General features: G+C 35.8%; 1 protein-coding gene across 1 annotated transcript in view; it reads left to right on the forward strand.

The window, feature by feature from the left end:
* Positions 1–25,731, forward strand: part of LOC145694464 (uncharacterized) — an 81,342-nt gene that overhangs the window by 14,066 nt on the left and 41,545 nt on the right. The window contains exons 2-3 of the mRNA XM_081770750.1: positions 5,928–6,086; positions 10,896–11,395. Coding sequence (XP_081626876.1) covers positions 5,928–6,086; positions 10,896–11,395 — 659 coding nt within the window. The remainder of the gene's footprint in view (positions 1–5,927; positions 6,087–10,895; positions 11,396–25,731) is intronic.

Here is a 25,731-nt window from a genome sequence, read left to right on the forward strand (position 1 = left end):
CTTTTTTGGAATAGGATGTACCATCCATGTTACCCCCTCCCACTATATAATAGAATCCAAGGAATCGCATAACACAGGGATCTCTACGCATGCAGAAATTGCGACGAAAAAGTTAGAAACAATCGTTAACGCGAATACTTACCAGAACTTAGGCGTCCGCTGCCTACGGACGCACCTCGCGCTAGTGCACCGGCCCTGGCTTCGCTCTGCTGTGAACCAGATTAGATACAAAAGTAGGGCTAAGGTTCTGCAGATTGCCCCATGATCAGAACATAAAGCTAACAATTTTGAACCTAACTACTTGTGGTTATGTTATGTGTACTCGCAATTACTCCTGTTCCATTTTCATGCTTCAGTTATGATTGTATTTCGCAAATATTTGTTAATTTCGTGCTTTCTTTATTCTTCACTAACTACGTATGTGTCTATATTGTATCACAGCTCAAAAGTAGTATCTTTTAGTTGTTCAGTGTTGCAAACTGTTATATTGAGAAAACGAAAACAATTACAATGTTGTTGCCTTACCTCATCATTATTGGGGAGAATAGACTACAGTGGATAAAGCACGAACTATCTTCCGCTAGGAAGTCAGTAAAAGGTACGAATGTTATCTAACCAGGTCAGATCAGGAGCGCAGAGAGGGCTTGGGCAGGGTTACGTCTGTTAGGAGCAGGCGTGTCAGAGACGGTGGGATACACAAATGAGGATAGTAGAAAAACTCTTCAAATACCATAAAAACGGATGCGTTGTATGGGGCACAGCTTTGCTGTACTCCACTAATCGCTTCGTATACTGCCTTCAAATAGCATTTGCAGGGCACAAAATTTCCGGTCGCCATTGGCGACTAGAAATTTAAAGCTGGCGACCACTGTTCAGTAGGAATGGTTTCTGCCTAAACTCACAGGGCTGCGCAGTTTCTGGTTCGCACGATAATTGTCACTGAGTGACAGAAAACACGGACTGTGAAGTCTTCACAACGTTGTAATTCGCCCCTCCTTTCCCACATGAATTGACGTTAAATCAGCCATTTAAAAAGATTTACAGTGAAAACTTCACTACGTGACTGACCCCCCCCCCCCAAACAGGAGGGGACTCATAATTTGTACGTTAGAAATACTTGCAACCATCATTTTAGGATTGGCGTCTGACTTTGGAATTTTGCGCCCTGGCATTTCACTTTACCATGTTTTCCTTATGAACGTACGTGATAGGAGCACACTTAGCAATGCAAATGAGAGGGAATATTCCAATACAGTTATTTTGATTACTTATACAGTCCTATTGTGAAATCAGTTCACATATTTCTTCTGAGATTTTACGAATATATCCTCCCCTTAAAATAGGATGGCACTGCTCAGGGTTGGCAAAAACCATGGATTTAATTGAAAAAACCAAAAATACCGTTTTTTTTTGGTTTAAATAATTTGCTCTATATATTCATATCGTATATGGACAGAAATAAGTTTGTTTCCCCTTGATGTTATTATGCAAAAGCCGGGCTATGCTGGAAGGGATCACATAATCTTAAAGCGGAACCCAAACCGCTTCTCGACTTACTTCCGAGAGAAACTGTCCACCATTTGAACTCGGAACCAGGACTAATTGGGCACAAATGCGATACGTCTGCCGACTCACGAAGGAATCCTGATAAAAATGCGTTGTACTGATCTTTACATGCTTCTTAATATGACTGTCAAGAGTCATTTCATAAGGACAAAAAGATAAACAGTTGCACAAGTGAAACCATTATACAGAATTACATATGGACAATTTCAAAGTACTACGGAGTACAGAAGAACTAATTTAATTCAAGTTAGTTAACAACGACTTTGATTGGTCCAAATTAAAGAAATACAACGACTTAATTTGCATATCAGTAAGAAAAGTGAATAAATATACGAATTATTTGAGTCTACTTTGGCTCAGACTCATTTATACATAAAATAGATATCAAAGATACTTCTCATTTCACTAAATGCCTCTCGTGGGGTCTGTATGACCCCCCCACACACACACACACGAAGTACGGCATTTCGATCAATATCAATAGTAAAGATTGAAACGAAACAATATTTAAAGTTTTTCTTTGATTGCAATTACATAACAATAATAACAACTACAAAAAAATCACAAAACAAACATTTATAAACTTATACAAAAAAGAAAAAGTTGCTTTTGTAGCATAATCTTTTTGAGTAATGAATGGGGAATTTAGGTCTGAATATAATACGAATAATATACGGGAGTAAAACGTGATAACCCACAAATGTGTGTTCATCAAGATTTTACAAACACTTACACTTTTACGAACATTTTTCGTTTTTTGGTTTAAACCAGCCAACCCTGGCACTGCTACACATATTCGACCGACCGACTGGAGGGGCAAGGAAGGCTACAGTAGATGGATGGTATCAAGACAGAGAAGTTGTACGTAAAGACGAAGGAATTAAGTGAAAACCGTCGTGCATGGAAGCTTCTTAGTTGCAACAAGTAACTAGCCAGATGATGATTATGATTACGACATACCTTAGAGTAGACTGCTAACATAAAACAAACCTTAACATAACCTACTCAATACTAGTCTAAATGTTCCTCTCATAAGTGTTAAACGGCGGAAAACTGTTTTACGTGATTAGTGTGCAGAAAATATTATCTATTATACTGATAATTATATATTGTCTTCATTGTAGAACTTTCGTTCTGAAAATTAAGTAACAAATGTAAAATGAGATGATTATTTGAAGATATTGATGTGAAAATGCTAGCACTGATACTCACAGAATACATTTCTCAAGTTGAACAAATGAGGTGATATGTTTCTACCTATTTAAATCATAAATACCTTTCGATTAGGTTTAAACATGTAAAGATTAACACAAGTTCAGAATTAGAAATATGTAATTGACCGTCATGTACATGTACTGAAAAATTATAGGATAGTATGCAAGAAGATGAAGGCATTAATTGAAGCCGATATTGAAAACATCAAGAACCTATTTGTGTAATAATAATAATAAAACTAGATAGGTACAAATAAAGTAAATAGTTATTAGTGTATAATTACTAGAAATACAGTATCTTACAGATGAAATTAATTTTCATTTGTAGTGCCATTGTATTTTTCAGGAGAAAACTAATTTTTCGAAGGCGATAGAAAAATAGCAACAAATTATTACAAAACGCGAAGATACTAACACTCTTAATAATCATAAAAAATCATTATTATTTTCACAAATTGTGCAATATTTGCAGTGACATTCTTTATTAAAGTGTCAGCTAGAAAGATTGTCTTCTTAAGCAAAGCATTAAAACGCCTTACATATGGCGCAAGCGATGTCATACACTGCAAATAATAGTGTTACCGTTTCGACAAGGTATCATTGCCTTCATCAGCCTCAAATGTATCTGATGAAAGCATTGATATATTGGTAAAACGGTAACAGTATTATTTATTAAAAGTGATTTGCTTTCGTCACATTTTAATTTTAAATTAAGGTAAAGCCTGCCCAAAGCTAGAGTGAACGGCATGCAGAGAAGTGTATCCCAGTGTATATATATAACTTCAAACATCGAGTAATCAGGATACCACTAATGTCTGATTCGTATCTTCGGATATTTCTTCCTTTTCGGAAGAAAATGTTTTGAACTTGAAGAGAGATCTTACTGAACTCGGACGGACCTGAAGAGGAATCTTACTGATCTCACCTGACAGCAGCATTTGTTGCCATACAAGACACTGTTCCGTGGTAATATTAGGAATAGTTCTAGTATAGGGACATTCCATGTGAAATTAACCAATGAAATGGCAAAATCTGACCTGACGATCTTAGATTTTTGTAAAAATTGGTGTACAGCTTTATTACAGTGGAAGATGAAAAAAAAAAAAAAAAAATCCCAAATATTACCTTTCTTCTCGTGAAAGTGTCCCCCATACAGGGTGTTCAAAAATGCCAAACGGCATTTTTTCAGTTACAGTGATTATTAAAAATTGTCATAAAATGGTTAATATGTGCACTAGAGACGTGAAACAAACACCATTGGAAAGCTTAAAGATTGCTCTACACGTTGTACTATATTGAAAAAAAACCTGTAAAATAAAAAAAATAATACTTCAAAAATTCAAATTAAGATTTCAATTTTGAATTTCGCATAGAAATGTCCCTCTGAATTTGTTCAGAATTGTCCAGATTGTAGTCTCATATGTGTACTAAAACACCACAAAGTTGCATTTTGGGCACTCAGTGGGATCCGATTCAAAATTCAACATAAACCAAGCATTGCACGATATTGAGCCTGTAAATATCTGGGTTCAGATCGATAACCATTTGTTTCTTGATGTATTCATTTGAGTTTACACAATTATCCACCTTTTGAGTTATTTAGAGAGGTATTACGTTTCCAAACAGTACTTAATACAGGTCATTATTCTTGTTAGTCAGTATGGATGTTTCTAAATTAATATTGGCTACATTGATACATATTATTTTCATTCCTTTGTTTCAGGATTGCTATTACAGAACATATTATGAAAGGGAGGGATATATTTTCCCCCTTTCACAATATTTGTATAAAATGTGTTATGAAACACAGTGACACTGCTCACAATCACTTCACACACTTTCAGCATAAACAGTTAGTTAATAAATTATTTTTCCTATTTCAATGATGCATTTCCACATGTCTGTAAGAGCAGTACTGAAACAAAGGAATGAAAATAATATGTATCAATGTAGCCAATATAAATTAGAAACATCCATACTGACTAACAAGAATAATGACTTGTATTAAGTACTGTTTGGAAACGTAATACCTCTCTAAATAACTCAAAAGATGAATAATTGTGTAAACTCAAATGAATACATCAAGAAACAAATGGTTATCGATCTGAACCCAGATATTTACTGGCTCAATATCGTGCAATGCTTGGTTTATGTTGAATTTTGAATCGGATCCCATTGAGTGCCCAAAATGCAACTTTGTGGTGTTTTAGTACGCATATGAGACTACAATCTGGACAATTTTGAACAAATTCAGAGGGACATTTCTATGCGAAATTCAAAATTGAAATCTTAATTTGAATTTTTGAAGTGTTATTTTTTATTTTACAGGGTTTTTTTTTTTCAATATAGTACAACTTGTAGAGCAATCTTTAAGCTTTCCAATGGTGTTTGTTTCACGTCTCTAGTGCACATATTAACCATTTTATGACAATTTTTAATAATCATTGTAACTGAAAAAATGCAATTTTTTGACATTGTTGAACACCCTGTATGGAAACACTTTCAGGGTGGGAGAGGCAATATTTGGGATTTTTTCATCTCCCACTGTAATAAAGCTGCACACCAATTTTTTTTTACAAAAATCTGAGATGGTCAAGCCTGATGACTTGTTGTTTTGACATGGAATGTCCCTATAACAAGAGTTACAGGAGTGGATGTTCTCGCGAGTTTTCCGTTTTCTTCCCTTTATTCACTCCAACCTTTTGTTCATTACCATAATCACTCTCCCTTAGCCTTGGAGTATAATCATGCGACGTTAAAGAAATAAACAATTCTCATTCAGCTGATTCTTTCATCTTCATTCACTTGCCTTCATCATCGTCTCCCTTAGCCCAAAGAGCATAAACGTGGGACGTTAAGCTGAAAGATTTCATTCTCATTTGTTAAGTTGTGTAATTACTCGCAGATACTATTGAATCCATATTTGCCTCCATGAAAATTTAACCTTGGACAGTCTTACTTTTAAACGAGTTTCGTGTTGAAGAAATTTTTCATTATATGTAAAAGATTAATTTTTAGTTTGTTTGTAATATTTTTTTCATGCTTCTAATTACTTTTCTGGACGAAGTAGAGGATCTAATCATTCGTTAACATACAAAAGTCTTTGAATTGTGTCGTCTTACATACCTTGTTTTCCTTATTTTGAAGGTCTCTGAAGCTGATCCATTGCCAAAGTTGATATGCCATCGATGCCTTCACAAACTCGAGATGTTCGACGAGTTCCGAGAGAGCTGTGTCAAAGCAGAAGAGAGACTGAAAAGCTATTTTGCTTCTATTGCATCTCCAACTCCGGAACAATCAAAGAAGGTAGGCACTTAAAAAGTAAAATATAAAACTATTCTAAGATCTTAATACAGGATCTTACGAGCACACTGCACGTTCTTTTGTTGGCAATAAATATGGAAAAATTAAAGTAACTTACAATGACGATTAGAATTTGTTTTAAGGATGAGTTTGACCATGGTTACATATTTTCAGGTAAATTTACAGCTTCATTCTTGTTATATACTTACAAGGAACGGACATGAACGTGTCGTCCGGACATCCGAATCTAACCTAAAGGTTTTCCAGCCTTAGAACAAAGTAGACGTAAACAAAGCGAAATGTATTACTCCGTGGCTCACACGTGCTTCGGCAACGAGAGACGTGAACAGCAAGATCGTCTGCTAACTTACGGTTGTCGCATAATTTCCAAAGTGTAAGGCTACAGTTGGCTGGTAAATAATTAACGCACTGACACTGACTACTGTTATATTGGAAATATGTATTTTCTTAAATCGTTATATAAACGAGATTGTCTCTGTTTTTATTGTCCTCTTTTGTGTTTTATAACACGAGATGAAGATCAATCATTGACACTTATCGTCGCCATGAAACTCAGCATTCTACAATTTCAAATGAGCGGGGTGGGCGCGCGAACGCATACGCATGCGCAGTAAATACCATATGTCCAAGTACGGTTGAGATTGAAATAAAGCTATATCTGTTGTTAAATATTATATATATACCAGTATTGCGTTTATTATCACAAAATGCAGTATAAACTCAGATATCTCTATTTGAAATTATTAATTTAGTAGGGCCACGGTGGCTCAGTGGTAGAGCGTTCACCTCTGGTGCTTGGGGTTCCGGGGTTCGATCCCAGCCCCCGCCAAGTGAACTTTGTGGTGGACAAACACCGTGTGCGTGGGTTTTCTCGGGGTTCTCCCGTTTCCTCCCATTTTCTTCATTCCACCATTTCATTCATTTCTCATCTTCACCGTCTCCTTTAGCCTAACCGGCATAACCGTGGGTCGTAAAACTCAAAGGTTTCATTTTCATGTTATTAATTTAGTAGGGATTATATTGCGGTAGGATACTAGTGCAGTGAAACCAACAACCAACCACTAGTCATCGACCCACTGGTAGTCAGGTGGGTTTGTTTGCATCTACTTTTTTCTAAGGCTGGAAAGAGATTAGTCCATTCGATAAACATAACAAAGATACAGGAGTTGGACAAAAAAAACCTAAAACGTTTGCAAAAGTGTGAAAACCATACCTAGTATGGTGTGGGGCCTCCTTTTGCGTCCAAAACACACTTGGATCCGACGTGGAATGGACGTATGTAGCTCCTGAATCGTGGTGTGTATAATTTTTTAGCATTGTTCCTCCAAAACATGCTCCAATTCCTTAAGGGATGCTGGTGGAGGGTAATGAGACCGAACACGCCTTTCTAACTCAGACCACAATGGCTCAATGATGTTCAGATCTGGTGATTGTGACACCCAGGGGAGGTGTGATAGCTCCTGGTCATGCTCCTCAAACCCTGATTTCACCGTTTTTGCAGCGTGACAGGGTGCCAAATCATCTTGGTAGATGCCATCACCATCAGGGAACAATATTTGGGCCATGGGTAGAACCTGTTACCCCCAAAATGGCCTCATACGTCTTAGCATTCATCATTCCATGCAGGGCTATGATGGGACCTGCAGAAAACCACGATATCACTGCCCATTCTGTAACAGAACCACCCCCATGCTTTACAGTTGGGAGCAGAAAGTCTGTATCATAGGCCTGCCACGGTGTTCTCCATACGTAAACACGACCGGTTGTTGGAAACAAGGTGAAAGTCGATTCATCGGACCACATTACGTGTTTTCACTGCTTATGAGTCCACGCCTTGTGGTCCTTGCACCACCGTATACGACTCTTCGCATTTACTTCTGCGACCAGGGGTTTGGCGATAGCAGCCCTGCCATGAATTTTCAATTTATGAAGTTCCCTTCGCATTGTTTTCGATGAAACCGGGTTCTGTAGGCCGGAATTGAGTTCAGACGTAATTTTTAATGCAGTGGTCTTCTTTTTAGCTGCTACAATGCATTTTAATGCCCTCCGGTCCGTATCTGACAGGATTGTCTTTCGACCACTGTTGTGCTTTGCAAACGTCGTTTGCCCACGAACTGTGTATGCCCTCGTGTCATTGGACACAGTGCCTTTTAATACCCCAACAATGTTCGCCATTGTTGCCACTGAAGCTTCAACCAGACGGGCACCAACGATTATGCCTCTTTGGAAGTCTTGTCAGGTCGTCCATTTTACCGCTCCACTTTCACACCACGACACTCATGTGAACTGATTACTGCTGACGGAAGAGGAAGGTCCACATGACACATTGAAAACAAAAAAACGATCGGCAACCGCAATACGTGTTGTACAGCGGAGGGCCAAAATTATGTGTCCTGTATGAAGTGTTTTTTAGATTTTTTTGTCCGTCCCCTGTATGTTCATGCACTAAAAATTAGGTGCCATGAACAACGGAGTAAGTCCCTGGGGCTCATTAACCCTGTTAATATAAAGAAAATTATAGGCTCGCAGTGAAATAGCTATTGTATCATTGGAAAGTTAAGGTTTATAGTTCATTCTCTTCAGCATGAAACAAGCTTTCCAGAGGTGCTATGTATTGGAGCCCATAACGTACTTGATAATTGAGAACCTGAATTCCAAAACGTTCGAAGTTCACTTTTTTCTCATTGTCCGCCTTTTTATTCGTCGGCATTTATGTTTTAAGGGCTATTCACTTGCGTAATATTATATCCTAAAGTCCAACTCGTAACCCTTTAAAAAAAATCATAATTTCAGCTGAATAGAATAACCATGTGTCACAATTCATGTCAGCAATTGTAGAGCTGAATACAACGTAACAGATGTTTACTTGGATCTTTCACGAGTGGTGGTGCTCGTCGAATGTACGCACTATCAGTAATGATTTGAGTTGAGTTGATTTTGAGTTTAACGTCCCGTTCAGCAGCGAGGCTATATGAAACGTGGACCTACTGATTAACGTGGAATCCGAACCACATGAGCTCCCGCCGCGAATCGAACCCGAGTCTCCCACGCCAAAGATACAACTATGTATCGTTGCTGGTTAACTTAAAAAGTTTTTGCAGCAGAACTCAAATTTCATTATAGTTCAGTGGGTTAACTGTTTTTAGGTGTGTAAGTTTTTCTTTAAAAAAAATATTTGACTTACATGTGTACAGAAAGTCATGTCAGGTTTATGGTAACGAATTTGGCACCCTCATCATTTTAAGAAATACTGCGAAGCGACCACGTTGTGCTCGATATAGAAACATTGTCTTTTAGCTTTCGCCCTACATTTCAGTTTCTACTAAAGGAAGCTGCGTTGAAACTGTTTCATTTTTCTCCACAAACTTTCCAAAGACCGTCGAGTATGTGCGGCTGGCGATGGCCCAACGCACGTTTAAACAGCAGCGGAAACCCCACATAATTTCCTAGCGGAGGTGCTTCAGGGAATTTCATAGGAATGTCTGTAGAAGGGATTGCATGAATTCCTGTTTCACGGGCCTACTATGTCGATGTGATTAGATGCCTTGTGCGAGATGCTTCGTTGCTATGTAGGGATGGAATATTATAAAGGTATAGTAGCTCCAAAGTTATTTAGCTTTTTATCCACTCCGTGTAGCGTCAATTTGCTATTATTCACTTCTTTCGCATAGTGGATATTGAAGAAAGCTATGAAAATTAACCACGCTTTAATGTATTTTTAATGACACAATATATATATGTTTAATTTATTCTAGTATTTAGTTATATATTCGAATGACTCTGTAAAATTAAAATTACTTCATTATTTCACGTGTTACCATTAATCGTCCTGATTAATAATGATAATTAATTACTTGTAGATACACATATTAATGTTGATACTTTAGAAGTCATTGTCAATATTTGATGTCATCAAATACAAAATATTTGGGAGTATATGACAACAACCTCAACCTCTTGTACCTGAATTTACATAAGAGAGTGCTTTCTAGTGATAACATTTCATACAAGATAATGAATACAATTACCATTATTTGGCAGAAAGTAAACTAAACTTGAATTTTCTTCCGTTGGCTCATGTAGAAATATTGGTATAAGAATCTTTGTTCTTCCTTTATCTTTACACACACACACTCCATATAATAATTCAGTTACTTCGAGAAGCAGTAATTGATTATTTATCTTGTAATTGATTATTTATTTTGTAATTGATTGTGTATCTGGAAAACAGATTCAATAATTATTTTCTGAGATAAAGATCCGTAACTAGCACTTTGTCATAACGATGAGTCAGTACTACTTAGAGAAGACTTATCTAACTCAAGAACGCGAAATTTTGAATTAAACAAGTGAAATATTAACACTTGAACCCTTTAGAAGAAAGTTATTGAGGGAACATACATGAATAAACAAAAGAAAAAAATCTCTGTGACCAAGGGCGCCGATTTCTCTGTAACTTTGAGGGGCATTCAGATGGGTGTTTGGTTGCAGTGGTCTAAGAAGGTATATATGAGGATTTTTAAGACAAATTGAATTCAAATTATGCCAAATATAGTATATTCATAAATACATATAACAATACATGTAACAATGAAAAATATATATTCATAAAAATACATGGGGCTCACATGAACATTGGGGAGTACCCGGCCTCCCCCAGGGTCGGGCTCTTGTCTGTGAGAAGGTAGGTTCACCACAGTTCGACATAAGAACTGTTTTAAATTACAGCAAAGTTGAACTTTTTGTACGTGATTATGCGGACTAATTTATGTCAATTTGTTTCTCTTTCAGAGACGCGATAGTGGAAGTGATCTTGAAATTGTTCAGTGCGTTAAAAGAAGATCTCCGAGAGTGAAAAGAACCGAACCTCGTTCCAAACTTCACCGAACTGAAATCACAAGCATTCCAAGTCGGTCAGTGAAAGAAACAAATCTTCCAAGAGAAGTTCCTTCTGAGACTGAAATAATCCCCGTGACAGCGCCAAGGACTGAAATTGTGAATATCCCCAGTCAACCTGATGTTCCTCATGTGCAGACTGATCTCATTGATCCAAATGAAAGTGTTGAAATGACTGTTCCGACAGACAGTGATATGGTTGAACCTACGGACGTGAGTTCGGAACAAGTTCAAGATAGTAGTTACCCATCAACAAGCTCTGCACGTGAAATCTCAGAAAGTCAAGTGTCTATATTTCCAGTTGAAAGACAGCCTCTTGAGCATGTGAATGTGAAGCAAGAAATGATTGAGTCATACCAGGGAACTTCAGTTCAAGAAAATACTTCAGTCGGAAGGTGAGATTATGAATCTTCTTTTCCTTAGTACTTACGTTGCTAGATGGCATTTATATTTCAGTATGAAACCAAGAAATTTGTGATCTCTCCGTGCACTGTTTCTCCTTTCAATGGATTTTGACTTGCACTGCAGTTAAGCCCGTCTCTAAACCTGAAATGCAGTTATTAAAGAGGTTGTGTACCGTTTGTCATAATAAAACGCATTCCCTTTTTGACAATGACCGATTCATTTAATGATTTATGCTTATTAATTTCGATAGTCTAAGCTGCTACCTTCAATAAAGCAATACGGTTGTACGGATAGTGGTTCTTCCGTTAACAAAAGTAATGAAAAATTGTTCATTTTAGCCCTTTTACTGCGAAATTCGACTTTAGTCCACAACGTCTATTTTTGTTTCTACTTCGCTGCGATATTCGACTTTAGTTGATCTGATGATACAGAATATTTCGTAGCGATAATACATTGCTTTGTGTTGCCAACTGGCGGTGATTCTTTGAACTAAAGCAGTGTTGTACGAATTATTACGAGAATCTTGCTTCATTTGGTAAAGTGTGCTTCAGTCCAATTGGAGCAGTAAGTTATGGCATTCAAAGAAAAGACAATCAGATTGCTGCGTTCTTGTTAGATTCTCAGTCCGAAGATGAAGGTGGTTAATTCCGTATCGAATGTTATAATTGCCATTTCATGTTGTAACCAAATTCATTGTGTACTTCAGGTTACATTTCCTTTTGTAGCACAATCAATCACATTTTCTCAGATTGGCTGCCTGCATCTTCCACAAGTGTTCAGGTTTTTTTTTTTTTTTTTTTTAACTTACGACATTCTTTTGTAATTACTAGAAACCGGATGTTTAGGCACTAAAAACCTGGAAAATAGGCAGGCAAATAGGCACTAAAAATTTAAGAAATAGGCAGTAAAATAGGCACTAAAATGTAACTCGAAATAATGAAGATAAATACTCAATATAATTAAAAAATAGATTCAAGTCATAGATAATGTTCAAAGAATATAGAAACATACTTCTTTGTTAATATCTTCTTTTATTGTATATACATAATTATGAAAACGAAGCTTGTTATGCATTTCATATATACTGGGAGAACCTGAAAGATGTGCACATACGTCAGGAGGTGATTCATGATATCAAAAGAAGACAAAAAGTCCTTTTGTATGTTGTCGAATTCCACGTCGTGTAGGAGTGTCAGGGGGCGAACTTGGAATCCAAAATCAAATCCTAACAATTGGAACGAGACATAAAGGCGTGTACATACTTCGGGAGGTGATTCTTGACATTCAAGAGGACTTTTTGTCTTCTTTTATGTCACGAATCACCTCTCGAAGTATGCGCACATCTATCGGTTTCGTTCAAATTGTCAGGATTCGATTTTCGATTCCAAGTTGGCACTCTGTCACTCGTACACGACACGGAATTAGACAAAAATACACGAGGACTTTTTGGGTTTTTATATATATATATATATATATCACTAATCACTTCCCGAAGTATGAGCATATCTTTGAAGTTCACTTTGTATAGGCCTATCTATTGCAACGTACCACGTGCTTGTGTTTACAAACACCTAATATACACATATATCTGTGTATTATTTATGTTATATAAATTACATTTTTTCCAATGAAGGCTTAATTTGAAGAAAATGCATAGAATAGGCAACATTAGGCACTAAAGCAGTTATTTAGGCAGTAAAGGTCGAAATAGGCAAAATAGGCAACATAAAATTTGCTTAAATCGAAACTATAACCCCCCATATAAACTTTAAAACGTTATTTTTGATCATATCTTTAATATTAAAGAATAGGCATTTTGCCTAACATCCGGTCTCTAGTAATTACATTTTCGTGTTTTTTAAAAAATATTATTTAAAAGATTGAACATCATGAACACTAAAATTGTTACTCTACTGTTAGCTAGAAAAAATACTTCTCAGAATATGGATCAAATATAAGTTCGGAAATAGTTAATAAACCATTTAAGGTTCTACATTTTCGACTTTGAATGAAAAACGGGATTGAAAAAACCCTTAAGTGTTAAATTGACATTCTGATTACCATCAGTTGCTGTATTTGTTCTACTTGCATACTGCAAGATTTTAATTTTAGTACTTCTGTTTATGACTCATAAAATACTTCTTGTGGAGTATTGTGCTGTATGGGGCAGAAACATGAACATTACACAGAAATGAGTAAAAACGACTGAAAGCTTTCGAAGTGGAGAAGAATATAGAAAATTAACTGGGTTGAGCGGAAAACAAATGAGAGGGGTATAAAAATGGTGGGGGGAAAAAAGAACAATTTTAGATATTATTAAGAAGAGGAAGATAAACGGTTGGGATATTGGCGAAGAAGGAACCGTACCATGAGGGATGTGCTAGAGGGTATGGTGGCAGGAAGGAGAAGGGAATGGCGAAAGAGGCTACAATTGATGAACGATATCAAAATAGAAAAATCGTTCATGAAGACGAAGAGGTTAGCGGAATACCGTGGAGCTTGGAAGCTTCTCAGTTGAGGCAAGTGACCTGCCAATAATGACAGAATACCTATGGTGATGATGATTTTACAACTAAACAGAATATAGACTTTGAAGTAATTCATGGATTTACATATTTTCAGAATTTGAAATGTCAGGCTAAATGTACATTATTATAAACAACTATATTTCTGAGTTTTAAAAATAAGAGAACACAATATCAGTGAAATATAAAATATCGGTTAATGTTATTTAATGATTCTATAGGATACATATTAATAATTTAAAATTTACTCATTAAATGATGGCAGCAAATTGACGCTACGACGCTGAATATTAATAATTCAGCTATCAAAACTGATTAGACTATGCAGTTGTAAAAGGAACATAATTTCTTAAAAATACACACATGAGGAAGGCGACAAGAAGTTATTGAAACGTAACGTCGATTTGCCAATCTTTTGTGTACTTTAATGAGCACATTTTGAAGATATATTAACTAAATATCAGGAATTACATTCCGTAGTTGGAGAGTTTCTGTTTCCACTTGGAAAATAGTTGAACTTAAGAAAGAAAATTGCTTTCATGACAGCATTAAGAGGTGTCGTCAATTGGTTTGCTTTATAGAGCTTTTATTGTCAGATAACGTAACCAAATTTCCGATAATTTATTGAAAATACAATATTTTATTTCATTCTCACTTATCGGGAGAACATATGACCAGTCATCCTGACTTTGTTTTTCCTCATGTTCACTAGGCGAATACCGGGATGATGCCATTAAATATAAGGCCTGGCCGATTTCCTCTTACTTCTTTTCTCATTGCTGCTGTTATTGGTTGTATTATTCCATTGAAAATCGGTCTCGTAAGGTGTATCTGGAAGTCTATTAGACAAATGGTGGTCTTTATTTTGCACTCACAGATCTTCATTGTCAGTAGGGTCCTAATCATAAAATAAAAAAATGCTTGTTATATAGTATTCGCGTACTCAAATCATCTATGCGCTAACCATTTTTCTATATAATAATAATAATAAAATCTGGTTTAAACCACCAACCCAATGATTTAAAAGGATTCCACTACCTTTAATTTTTGGGGGCTGCGGTGGCTCAGTGGTAGAGCCTTCACCTCTGGTGCATGGGATCCCTGGTTCAAATCCTGCTCCCTCCAAGTGAACCGTGTGCGTGGGTTTCCTCGGGGTTCTCCCATTTCCTCCACTTTCTTCTTAAAAGCGATTCCTCATCATCATCATCTCCTTTAGCGTAGCCGGCATAACCGTGGGAAGTAAAACTCAAAAATTCCATTTCATTTCATTTTTACCTTTAGTTTTAAAGAGAGATCATTTGTTTAAAATCTATCTGTAGAAGAAAACTCAACAGTATTGAAAGTAGTAGCTTAGAATTCCAGCTGTTGAAAATAATACTAAACTAAAAGTTCTTAAATATAAAAGTTCGTTACGGTAGCGTAAATCATAGCTGTTCACAGTAGTACTTTTTAAAATAGTGAAAATTTAAGCCTTAAAAATTGTTATACCTTAATGGATTGAATTTCCTGGTTCTACGGTCCACGAAGGGTTCTGGCACACGTTTAACAGATTTTTAATTTCTGGTACCTCTTCAGTTACTATATTTCGCCCGGAATCAAACAGAATCTACACTCATGTACACATGAAATAGAAATTAACAACCAATCATGAATTCGATTATCTTTACAACTTGAGGAACCAACTCTGATGTCAGATTAGTATATGTAAATACTGGAACAATCAAGTTCCATTTCAGCCACTTTGAAGATATCAATCACAAATTGTCGTACGAGCAGCGTGATTTTTTTTTTTTTTTTTTTTTTGGTACAAATTTCTTGGAAGACTGAATTAAATGCCATAAGGTTTGGTAGAATATTTGCTCCTGACACTGAATCTTTTGTTGTTATTTTATTATGTCTGTCTACTTATTTTAAGATCTTGGTCGAGGTATCAAGCTAACGTTAGAAAATGGCGTTTTGTAATGGAAAAAGAACATAGTTGGTTTATACGTAGGGTTCTGTTCTAAGTAAATGGTTTCATTTTGTAGTACAGTTACATTATTTAAGAATGAAGATTTAGATTAGTTTTAATTGAGCGTATGCAAGAAGAAACTATGAATCATTGTTATGAAAGTCAATAAGAGCAGTGAATTCACAGGCTTTGATAGATCATAATTCAACATTCAATAAATAGACGCACGAATGCGCCTATTATGAGTTTTAGCTTCTTGTTCGATTTCATTCATGTGCTAGTTGTCATTCATTCATTTGCTAGTTGTCAATTATCGTTTGTTCAAGGTAGTTTTTTTTTTCTTTTCCTAAATTTCATCATAATTATAGTAGAATTCTTTAACACAAAGTAAGTTCGGGTCTTAGTATTTGTTAATCTGAGTAGCGCAGTATACGAGATTGTTCTTCGTTTCTATTTATTGAATAAATATATTTTTGCGAAATTACAATCACTTGCTGTTGACAATTTGCATTGTTATATTTCTTGATTTTATGATGAGTTCGTTGTCTCCCCATTTTTTTCGTAACTGTTTTACAAGTTTAGAATAGAATAGAGTAGAATAATATTTATTGTCATTAAACAACGAATGTTACAATAGACAACATCAATAATATACAGAATCAGATTTTGTTATAATTTACACTTTTCTTCAAATTCATTAATACTATAAATAGAATTACACATCAGTCGAATAGATATTGGTAATACATTATACGGTTTTATGTCACTATATTTGTAGCTTCTTTGGGATGTATTTAGCTTGACATGTGGGGTATTTAAATCATCTTTACGTTTTGTATTAAGTGAATGAACAATAACCAATACCATCCTGATTTTCTCTGACGTGCACTTATAAATGTACAAACTGTCATTATCTATATTTCCTTAAAAAATGATCTACATGATATAGGATCTGGTAAACCTTTTATTGCTCTTATAGCTTTCGTTTGCCACTCGAAGACAAGTTTATTTCTTCTAATATAATGCCGATGCGACGTTGTCAAGAATCATTGTTTTTCATAACATGTGTAAAACGTTTTTCACTGTAATAGTTGAAACTACTAATTTTACAGTTGCTTACAAGCAACATCACTTTCTGTTGCGTTACACGTACGAATAATAACTTCAGTGATCGTTTAATTGGCAGTATTTCTTTCATACAATATTCATATACGTGGTTTGTGGATCACTTCTTTAACTCTGAAGCACGGTGGTAATTATATTATACCACCTTTTAGATAATGTTTTAGAAACACCGTACCGCAAAGAGTTAAATAGTTGTAATTTTCGTCAACAGGAAACAGTTAAGTTCAGTACTGCAGAAGCTCTATTTCCTTCATTTCGCGAACGTTTGTTTCATTTGCGGTTTCTTGGTCTGTAAGAAGATATTTCAACCAAACTCCTACTGATTATTCCTTTAAGAAATATTTCTTCTGAGAAATAATAGACCATATTATGGGCAATATTGATCACTAGCAACACATGATTAGCTATTTTAGGGGGATGTTAGAAATAAACCTCCTGTATTTTGTACCCAAAATGCAAAAATACTTAAAAACCTCAACACTTGCCAGAGTTGAGTTCAATGCTTGCCATTTGAACTAAACTTACGTATACACAACCTATACAATTTAATTAATTCAGTTGTAATACGTTATTGTCGTTATTCACCATCGTCATTTATCTTTGACGGGGTATCACTCTGTTTACCCAGATAAAAATATATGTACTTGAAAGTGAATATTGTCAGTATTGCAGATGTTATTACTTTTTACGCAATATCAATAGAAGAATAAGTGGTAAATATTAATTGTGGGATAGTCGGTGGAAAATTTTGTGTTTAAAAAATAGGATGTAAGTAAAAAAGCTATTTGATTAGGATTAAAAACGCAGTTACTTGTTCAGATTTCGGTAATAACTAATTTACGAAGTTTAGAATAGAGTGGCAGTTACGTTATACAATGTTGCGCAAACCCAAGTTCGACATCGGATGGAAAGCAAGTCCTCAGAACATGTAGAGCTGACATACAAAGGTGATTTAACTAAATAGTCGTTGGAAGTACGTAAAATTTACGTTCTTTGCGAAATTATTTGAATGACAGTTCTTAATATTGGGAGAACATATTATCCTAGAACAGCGTGTTAAAAATCTTTTATTTGTTGTTTCCCTTGTTTGTTTCATTTTTGTCTTAAATATTTTTTTTTTTTTTTTTATTGATTAGTTACCATTAGATTTACCATTACCCTCTCCCCCCAAAAAAGCTGTAAACGGTTGATGTAATTAATGTATGATAACAGTGTAAGATAATGGGTGGGAATGGCGTTAATACGAGTTTGACGGTCTATTACATCGAACTCCTTATTTGCCGTTAAAAACTTTTGCCTAATCATAATAGTTCTACATTGTAAGCAAGTGTGTTGTGTTTTGTGCTTTAACTGATCATTTCCCGCCTACTCTTGAAAGATCTGACGCATATCTTAATGGATAGTCGTACCCAAGGTTGGGGACCTCTGTTCTAGAATATAAGAAGTACTTGGCATAGTCATCTTATGATCTATGCTCTTATTATTTCTTAGCTAGCAGTAAAAGCCATCGATATCATAGTACTTCCAACGTTTGAACATACTATGATCGCCAAATTTTAATATATTTATTTTCTGCTTTTATTTTAAATGTAAACTGACGAAAAATGCTTCGAATAGCTTTCATATTTTCTTCATCCCTTTTCCAATCAGGGTATCTCGTTAAACTGCAGAAATTTCAGAGTAAAAGTTTGTGGTTGTCAAGTTAGGAAAACAATAAAGAGAATAGGGGAGAACAAGAATAGAGAATGGTAGAGAATAACCCATTACTACCCTATTAAGGGAGAAAGAATTGAATTTTTCCTGGCGACGTAATTTTAGTAAATTTTCTCGGGCTATCTGCCAGGTGCCGATGTTTCGAATACAGACACTGCATTCATCTTCAGGGATTGTAATGAAGGGACCGGAGATATGGGCATGCATAGATGGTGGCTATTTAGGGGAAGCTCTCTGAATGGGGGCTCCTGATTGGCTGTTGAGGCTACGAGAAATGGTTCGGTTGAATGTTTGTTTTTATGTTCCTGAAAAGGGCCGACCAGATATATCGGGTGAGTTGAAACCCATTATCTTATTGAAACTGTTCCTTTGCTATGGCTTTCGTTATTGTTCTGCCCAAAAGTTGCTGCACTTGGCTACTATGGTGGTATTTGTAAAATCAGTTCTGTGTCCAAGCTCTAGGCTATACTCTGCTAGTCCTGGCTTTTTTGGTGGTTGGAGTCTTATGTAGCTGATGTGTTCTTTGCATCGATTGTTCTATTGTAGGTTCAGTCTGTCCTATGTATGCTCTGCCATATTTGCATGGTATACGGTATACATCAGGGGTGCGCAGGTGAAGGTTCACTGGTTTGAGTAATGATCTGATGTTAGCTGGAGGTTTATGAATAACTCTTATACCATGTCTGGCAAGTATTCTGTTGAGTTTCCCAGAGGTACGGCCGATTGAAGGCAATACGATAGTAGGGAGGTATTCATCACTCTTTAACTTTTTTGATCACTTTCTGTTGCGAAGTAACGGCCCTTTTTATGGTCATGTTGATATCTGTAAGAATGTAGCTATTTTCTAGTAGCGTTGAACGAAGATGGTTGAATTCCTCTTGTAAAATTTCCTGGTCACTTACCGAAGCTGCTCTGTGGATCAAGGTGTTTAGCACTGTAAGACGTTGCGACTTGTATTGGAAACTGCTTGCGTTGAGATAAAAGATCCGTATGTGTCGGCTTCCTATATACGCAATATCCTAATGTTCCATCAGGTTTACGGCGAACAAGAGTCACCATATATACATACCCATATCTCCGACCTCTTCATTACAATCCCTTAATATGAATGCAATGTCTGTATTCGGAACGTCGGATGTCAATACATTCACCTTGCTGATAGCCCGAGAAGAATTACTAAAATACCCTGTTAATGCGTTATTAGATTTGCATTAGTAGTTGTATGAATGATTCTACGGAGATTGGCATTTTTGCTTCTGTATATCTGAATGATTGACAGAGGTAAACAAGAACAGATTTTATTTTATCCTCGTTCCTCTCGAAGTCTTTCCTTTCCAAGGTAAGTTCTATTTATTGCTATTTGTTGTTTTTTTTATAACAGTGTAGGAGCAAATAATTGTGTGAATGCCATACTGAAACATGCTTACTATGAGAAAAAAGCGTTTATGTTGTTACCGATATTTTCTTGTTTAAATTATTTGCCTTCACTGTGTGTTGACCTCTCATAATTCTTTGCTGTTATGTAATTATGTATTATTTTCGAGAGAGAAAGAGAAAAAGAGATATATCAGTCCCTTATGATTCCTTTAAATTTCTACTGTGGAATTACTATGAGTAGATGAACAGTATTACGTTGACTCCGTTTTATTCTGAGATGAGAAAAACTGTATAAACGGTCAGTTAATACCTAATCATGTACCTTTTATGCTAATCGTCTCATGTGAGTAATAATACTGTGCTTATGTGGAGATTTGTAGTTAATTATAACACTTTTTAATCCAATTCTCTGTGTGGCATTAGTTAAATGAAATGACATTTCAGTTTTACGCCCCATGGTTATTATAAAGGAGACGGATGATTAATGAAAGTGAATGATTAGGAAATAAATACTGGAACGAGTGTGTGGGAGGAAACGATTCATATACAGATTTTTTTTTTTTTTTTTAAATGTTATACTGTGTCAATGTGTTTGGAATAGAAACATTGAGAAAAATAATTCTCCTCTTCAAATTTGAATACCAAAATGCAATACAAATTACAAACTGAATTTCTAGGATGCATGCATATTAGTGACTGTTAACATTGAACTTCACGTAACATCCGTATTATTAGTTTATTCATATGCGTTTCCATGACTGTTTGCCACCATGATCGTCAGTACGTGATAATTAAGGAATACCTACTTCGATTCATGGGCTTACATAGTGATATATTTTCAGTTCTTGGTGTGTGTGTGTGAAAAGGGGAGGGACTAGTGAACTTCGAACAGCAAAACATAATTGAAGTTTGTTTTTTTCTACAACAAATCACTTGAAGGATTGCAATCTTGCAGTTGAATGGTCATTGTCATTAAAGTAACATTGAGAGAATAAATAATAACCTACCTCTGTATCTGTATTCTGTAGCATCCGTTAGCAGATATTGAGAGGACTTTGACTCACATAGTATAATCGTACGTCCACAATAGCTCAGTTCAACAACTCTTACATTTAATATGTAGTTAAGTGAGTTAGACTCCATACCTATGGGGTTTATAATATTAAGTTATGTAGCGTATGTGAATACGGCCCTAGAATAGGTACAAATTGCCCGTCGCTCGTTGAACAAACAGCGGATGTTTTTTTTTTTCTTTTTTTCTTTTGTAGTATTTTCGTTTTATCTCACCATTAGTTTATCGTTGACATTCCACCAATAGAACGTAATCCAGGTATATTTGATTCATTTATTGCACGTCAACAATATTAGAATGAATATCAAGGTGTAAATAATTTATAAGTGCTTACTGAAATGGATCGGATTCTATTTCTCCGTTTGAAATGAATTCTGCTATTCCGATTTACTATTGCGTGGCATCTACTGAGACAAACAAGTTTCACCAACAAAGAAATGCTAATATGTACATGTTACATGAACTGAAAGCCAATTAGAAGTCATATTCTCTTATGACTTTTTTTGACTCTAGGACTTTGTAGGCTCAGTAGTATTACTCGACTGGCTAATACGCATACTTTCTATGGGCGTAGCCAGGTATAATCACATATGATTTGGACCCGGGGTTAAAATGTAGGGTAATATTTTAGATTATCTTTGTGCTGGAAAAACAGTTTCATTCTGACGAACGTACAACTTCATTATGGATCCTGAAACTATTATTTTAGAGAGTTCATTCATTTATGCAAAATACAGTGCAAATAATATACAAAGTTTGTCCGGGAAGCAGTAGGACTGATTTTTCCCCGCTAATACGTGGTGAAGGAGGGGGATGTTACTGCGCTAGTTGGGTGATGGTAGGGTCTTAGCTGACGGAGTGTAGATTAAGTTTAAGGTGAACCCCTTTCAAGGTGCCTTGTCATCTCCACAACGAATCATTTGTTAGCAGCGTTACGCGGTGAAGTTTTGGGTCAAACTGGGTGAGACCCAGTGCAAGTGAGACCATACATAATCAAGACTGCTTATGGGAGATACCATGGGTCGATTAAGTGTTTTTGAGTGGAAACAATTTACGTTGATTATCATCTGTTTTCACTGCAAGGGAGTGGTTCACAGAGAGCTTGTATCGCCTGGTCACACTGTGAATGCTGCATTCTACGTGGAAGTACTTGAAAGACTTCGAAAACGAGTCGCTCGCGTCCGTCCAGATATCGCTGGATCATGGAAGCTTCATCACGAACCACATCGCCTTTGCTGTCATGGACTTCATGACCAAACATGGCATCGCACAGCGTCCGCAGCCACCCTACAGCCCAGATGTTGCTCCTTCAGACTTCTCCCTCTTCCGACTGAAAAGGATCATGAAAAAGCGGCAACACAGCTCGGTCCTGACCATTCAAGAGGCCGTAACGCGGGAGCTGAAGAGCACTCCAGTTTCTGCGTTCCAGGGAGCCTTCAGTGATTGGCAGTCACAGAGAAGTGGCATATTTTGGAAACTATTAAGTCGATGTGTCAAAATTGTGAATATATTTTTTGAAAAAAAAAAAAATATATATATATATATCCTATTACTTTTCATACAAATCCTATACAACCATTCTATCTTTTTAACGAACGTGTACGTTGCCCCGGGTTCTACGTATTACTGATACAAATTTTTTGGTGTTGATTCAGAACAGTGATCCAATTAGTACAGTGTGTGAATTAAATGAAAACAAATTCCTACGTAGCAAACAAGAAATAATGGCTTTGGAAATCGATGCTAGACTATATATTACTAGGCTTCGGATCGATATGCACTACAACATGCCAAAATACATATGCAACTATGAACTAAAGTATACAGTACAGACACGAATATTCCACAATCCTGTTCTACCTTTTATTGAACGAGTTTATTGCTTCTGATTCTATAAATAAGCACATTCAATGTGAATGAGTTACGATACGAGACATTTGTGTATAAGTAGAAGAAACGAATTCAAAAGGCCCCAAATTCGCACGTGCAGTTACTAAACTTTGAGCTGCAATAAACAATTACAAGTATTTTATAAAAATATTTTTTGAGAAATATATTTTCGTGTCATTAACTTTCTTTCGTATACACAAGTTTTTCTTTCCATCTCACAAGTTGCTAGAGGACAATATTTAACTGATGATATAATTTATTGTTTAGCCACGATGCGATGGACAGTTCTAAACCACATTCTTCCAGTTGTTATTAATTTGGAAAGTTGATTGATGTAAGATTTTATAAATTGGACTTGACTTTTGACACTACCGATAATGCAAGTCTGCTGTTCCCTTGAATCACTTAGCATGATCGGCTTCCAAAGAACTCAGTACCCGGAATCTGGAAAACTAAATGAGACGGAATTTCAAGTTGGGGTAAGAACTTTATTGATACGAGCTGAATTTGCAGTAGAAATAATAATTTCATTCTTCAAGTAAAACATGACTGTATGAGGGAAACACCAATGATATTGAGTGTACCTTAAACGAAGGAAAGTCTTCCGATCCATGTTCAAGTAGATTTTAATCTGTGGTTTAGACAACGAGAGCCGTTCAGTATTTGGTCATGTTTACATACCCTATTTATACAATTTTAGTAGAATTGTTAAATTCTCTTTTTACTGAGTTAAGGAAGGTAGAATTATGCACTAACCTCTCGAGTATGGATTATATGCCCTTTAAAATTTCGTTATTTCAGCTGGAAACCTGCTGAAACGGAGACTGCGTATCGATATCACATTAGAAAAAAAATGTATGCAAATATGCAAAAATTCGAAGGTTACTAATTACCTAACTTGGCATGCAGCTTGTGGTTGTCAGTAGCCCTTTGTGGCAAAGCATTTAGTTTTATTTCTATGTGGAAATTGGACTTACAGGGAAGTCTTAATTTAAAAATGTTAAAAACATACTCAAAACAAACAATAAAAGAGATAATAAAAGAACATGATAGACATCTTAAGTGTTAAAAGCATGTGAAATGCTAAATATTTTTCTGATCTTGGTAAAAGAAGAAAAATAAATACTGTGTTTCTACTGAAGGTACATCGTACATCGGACGGGAGAAATTCAACTGAGCAAGTTATTTTGTAGATCATAGCTTGTAATGTGAGTGACCTATAACCGATTGTTACAGGCGAATCTGGTGAAGCAGTAAGAATGTTGCCTTCTACTCTGGTGGAAACGAAAGGTTTATAGCTCCTCCTTATAGTGTCGTTATTATCGATAGTTAACTTAAATAGTTTAGTTAGTTTCTACTTACTCCAGTAGAGGTTTGGCAACCACAGTTGAGATCTGAGTTCTAACCATTCAGTGTTCTAACAGATACCATTTCGTATCGTAACAGCGTTGGATATTTATGCACGTATTGAATTGAATTCTTAACGAAATGGGAGATTAACTGCGGTACAATCATTTCAACACATTTCATTCAGAAGTGTGAAGTTTCATATTGTAACTAAATGAGAACACTCTTCGCAAATTCTGTGGAAGAATTTAAAGCTTAAATATCATAATGTCATAGACTGAAAATATTTGAAAATGAAATCGTTAGGCGAATGTTTGGACCCAGGAGGGACAGGAATGGGTAGTGGTGGAAACTTCATATTTGAGAACTGCATAATTTATACCGTTTACCTAACATTGTTCAGTTCATTAAGTCTAGGAGGCTCAGGTGAGCAAATCATGTAGCCAAATTTATGAAAGCAGGAACGCTTTCAAAATTTTAATTGGAAACTTAATCAGAGAAAGGCCGTTAAGAAGACCTAGGCGAGATGGGAGACAATATTAAGATGGATGTCACATATATATAGTAATACGTTTCTACTGGATCCCGGTGGCTAAGGACAAAAGTCAGTGGTGAGCTTTTGAACCTTCGGGTTCCGTAGGCCATAAAGTTAGTTAGTTAGTTAATATTGTATAGTTAAAATTGAGTACATATTTGAACTGCAGAATTTATAGTTCTGTATTCATTAATGATTAGATTCTACAGAAAATCTAGGGCTTACTTTATTACTGCCCTTTATATAAATTCTTGGAGGTGATAGAGATAAATACTTGGCTGGAAGATTTAAGAACCGGGAAACTGGTATGGGTCTAGGTATTTTAAGAAGAGGAAGAAAAAATAGCAGTTACTTCTTCCTTGAGACGAATACATCTTATCTGAAGCATCCAATAACGCGCAATTTTTGCAAACAGTATCGGAGTATTACTGCTTCATCAGTGCCGATGAAGTTTTGCTGCTAAATAAATAACATGGTGAATAAATCTTTCATCATGCTAATTCTGACAACCATTGGCAGGAAGACGTTTTCAAAATTGTTCTTATATTGTCATTCCTCAAATTTCATTATAAAAGGCAAATATTCTCGTAGACAAAGTTAAAGGCCTTCTTCCCTAACCACCAACTACAATCCTGGGCTAGTTTTCGGAAAAATGTGAGCTGTCATCCTTCTCAATGATCGAAACGTAGTATTTTTTGAAAAACAAAAGTAGAAAGAAAGGTTAGAGGAAAAGGAACTGAGGCAGCATTAATTGATTTTCAGCAAGCAGAAATCATAAATCTACGAAGTGT

Source organism: Thermobia domestica, chromosome 9, assembly GCF_964235325.1.
Source record: "Thermobia domestica chromosome 9, izTheDome1.hap1.1, whole genome shotgun sequence".
Lineage (NCBI taxonomy): Eukaryota > Metazoa > Arthropoda > Insecta > Zygentoma > Lepismatidae > Thermobia > Thermobia domestica.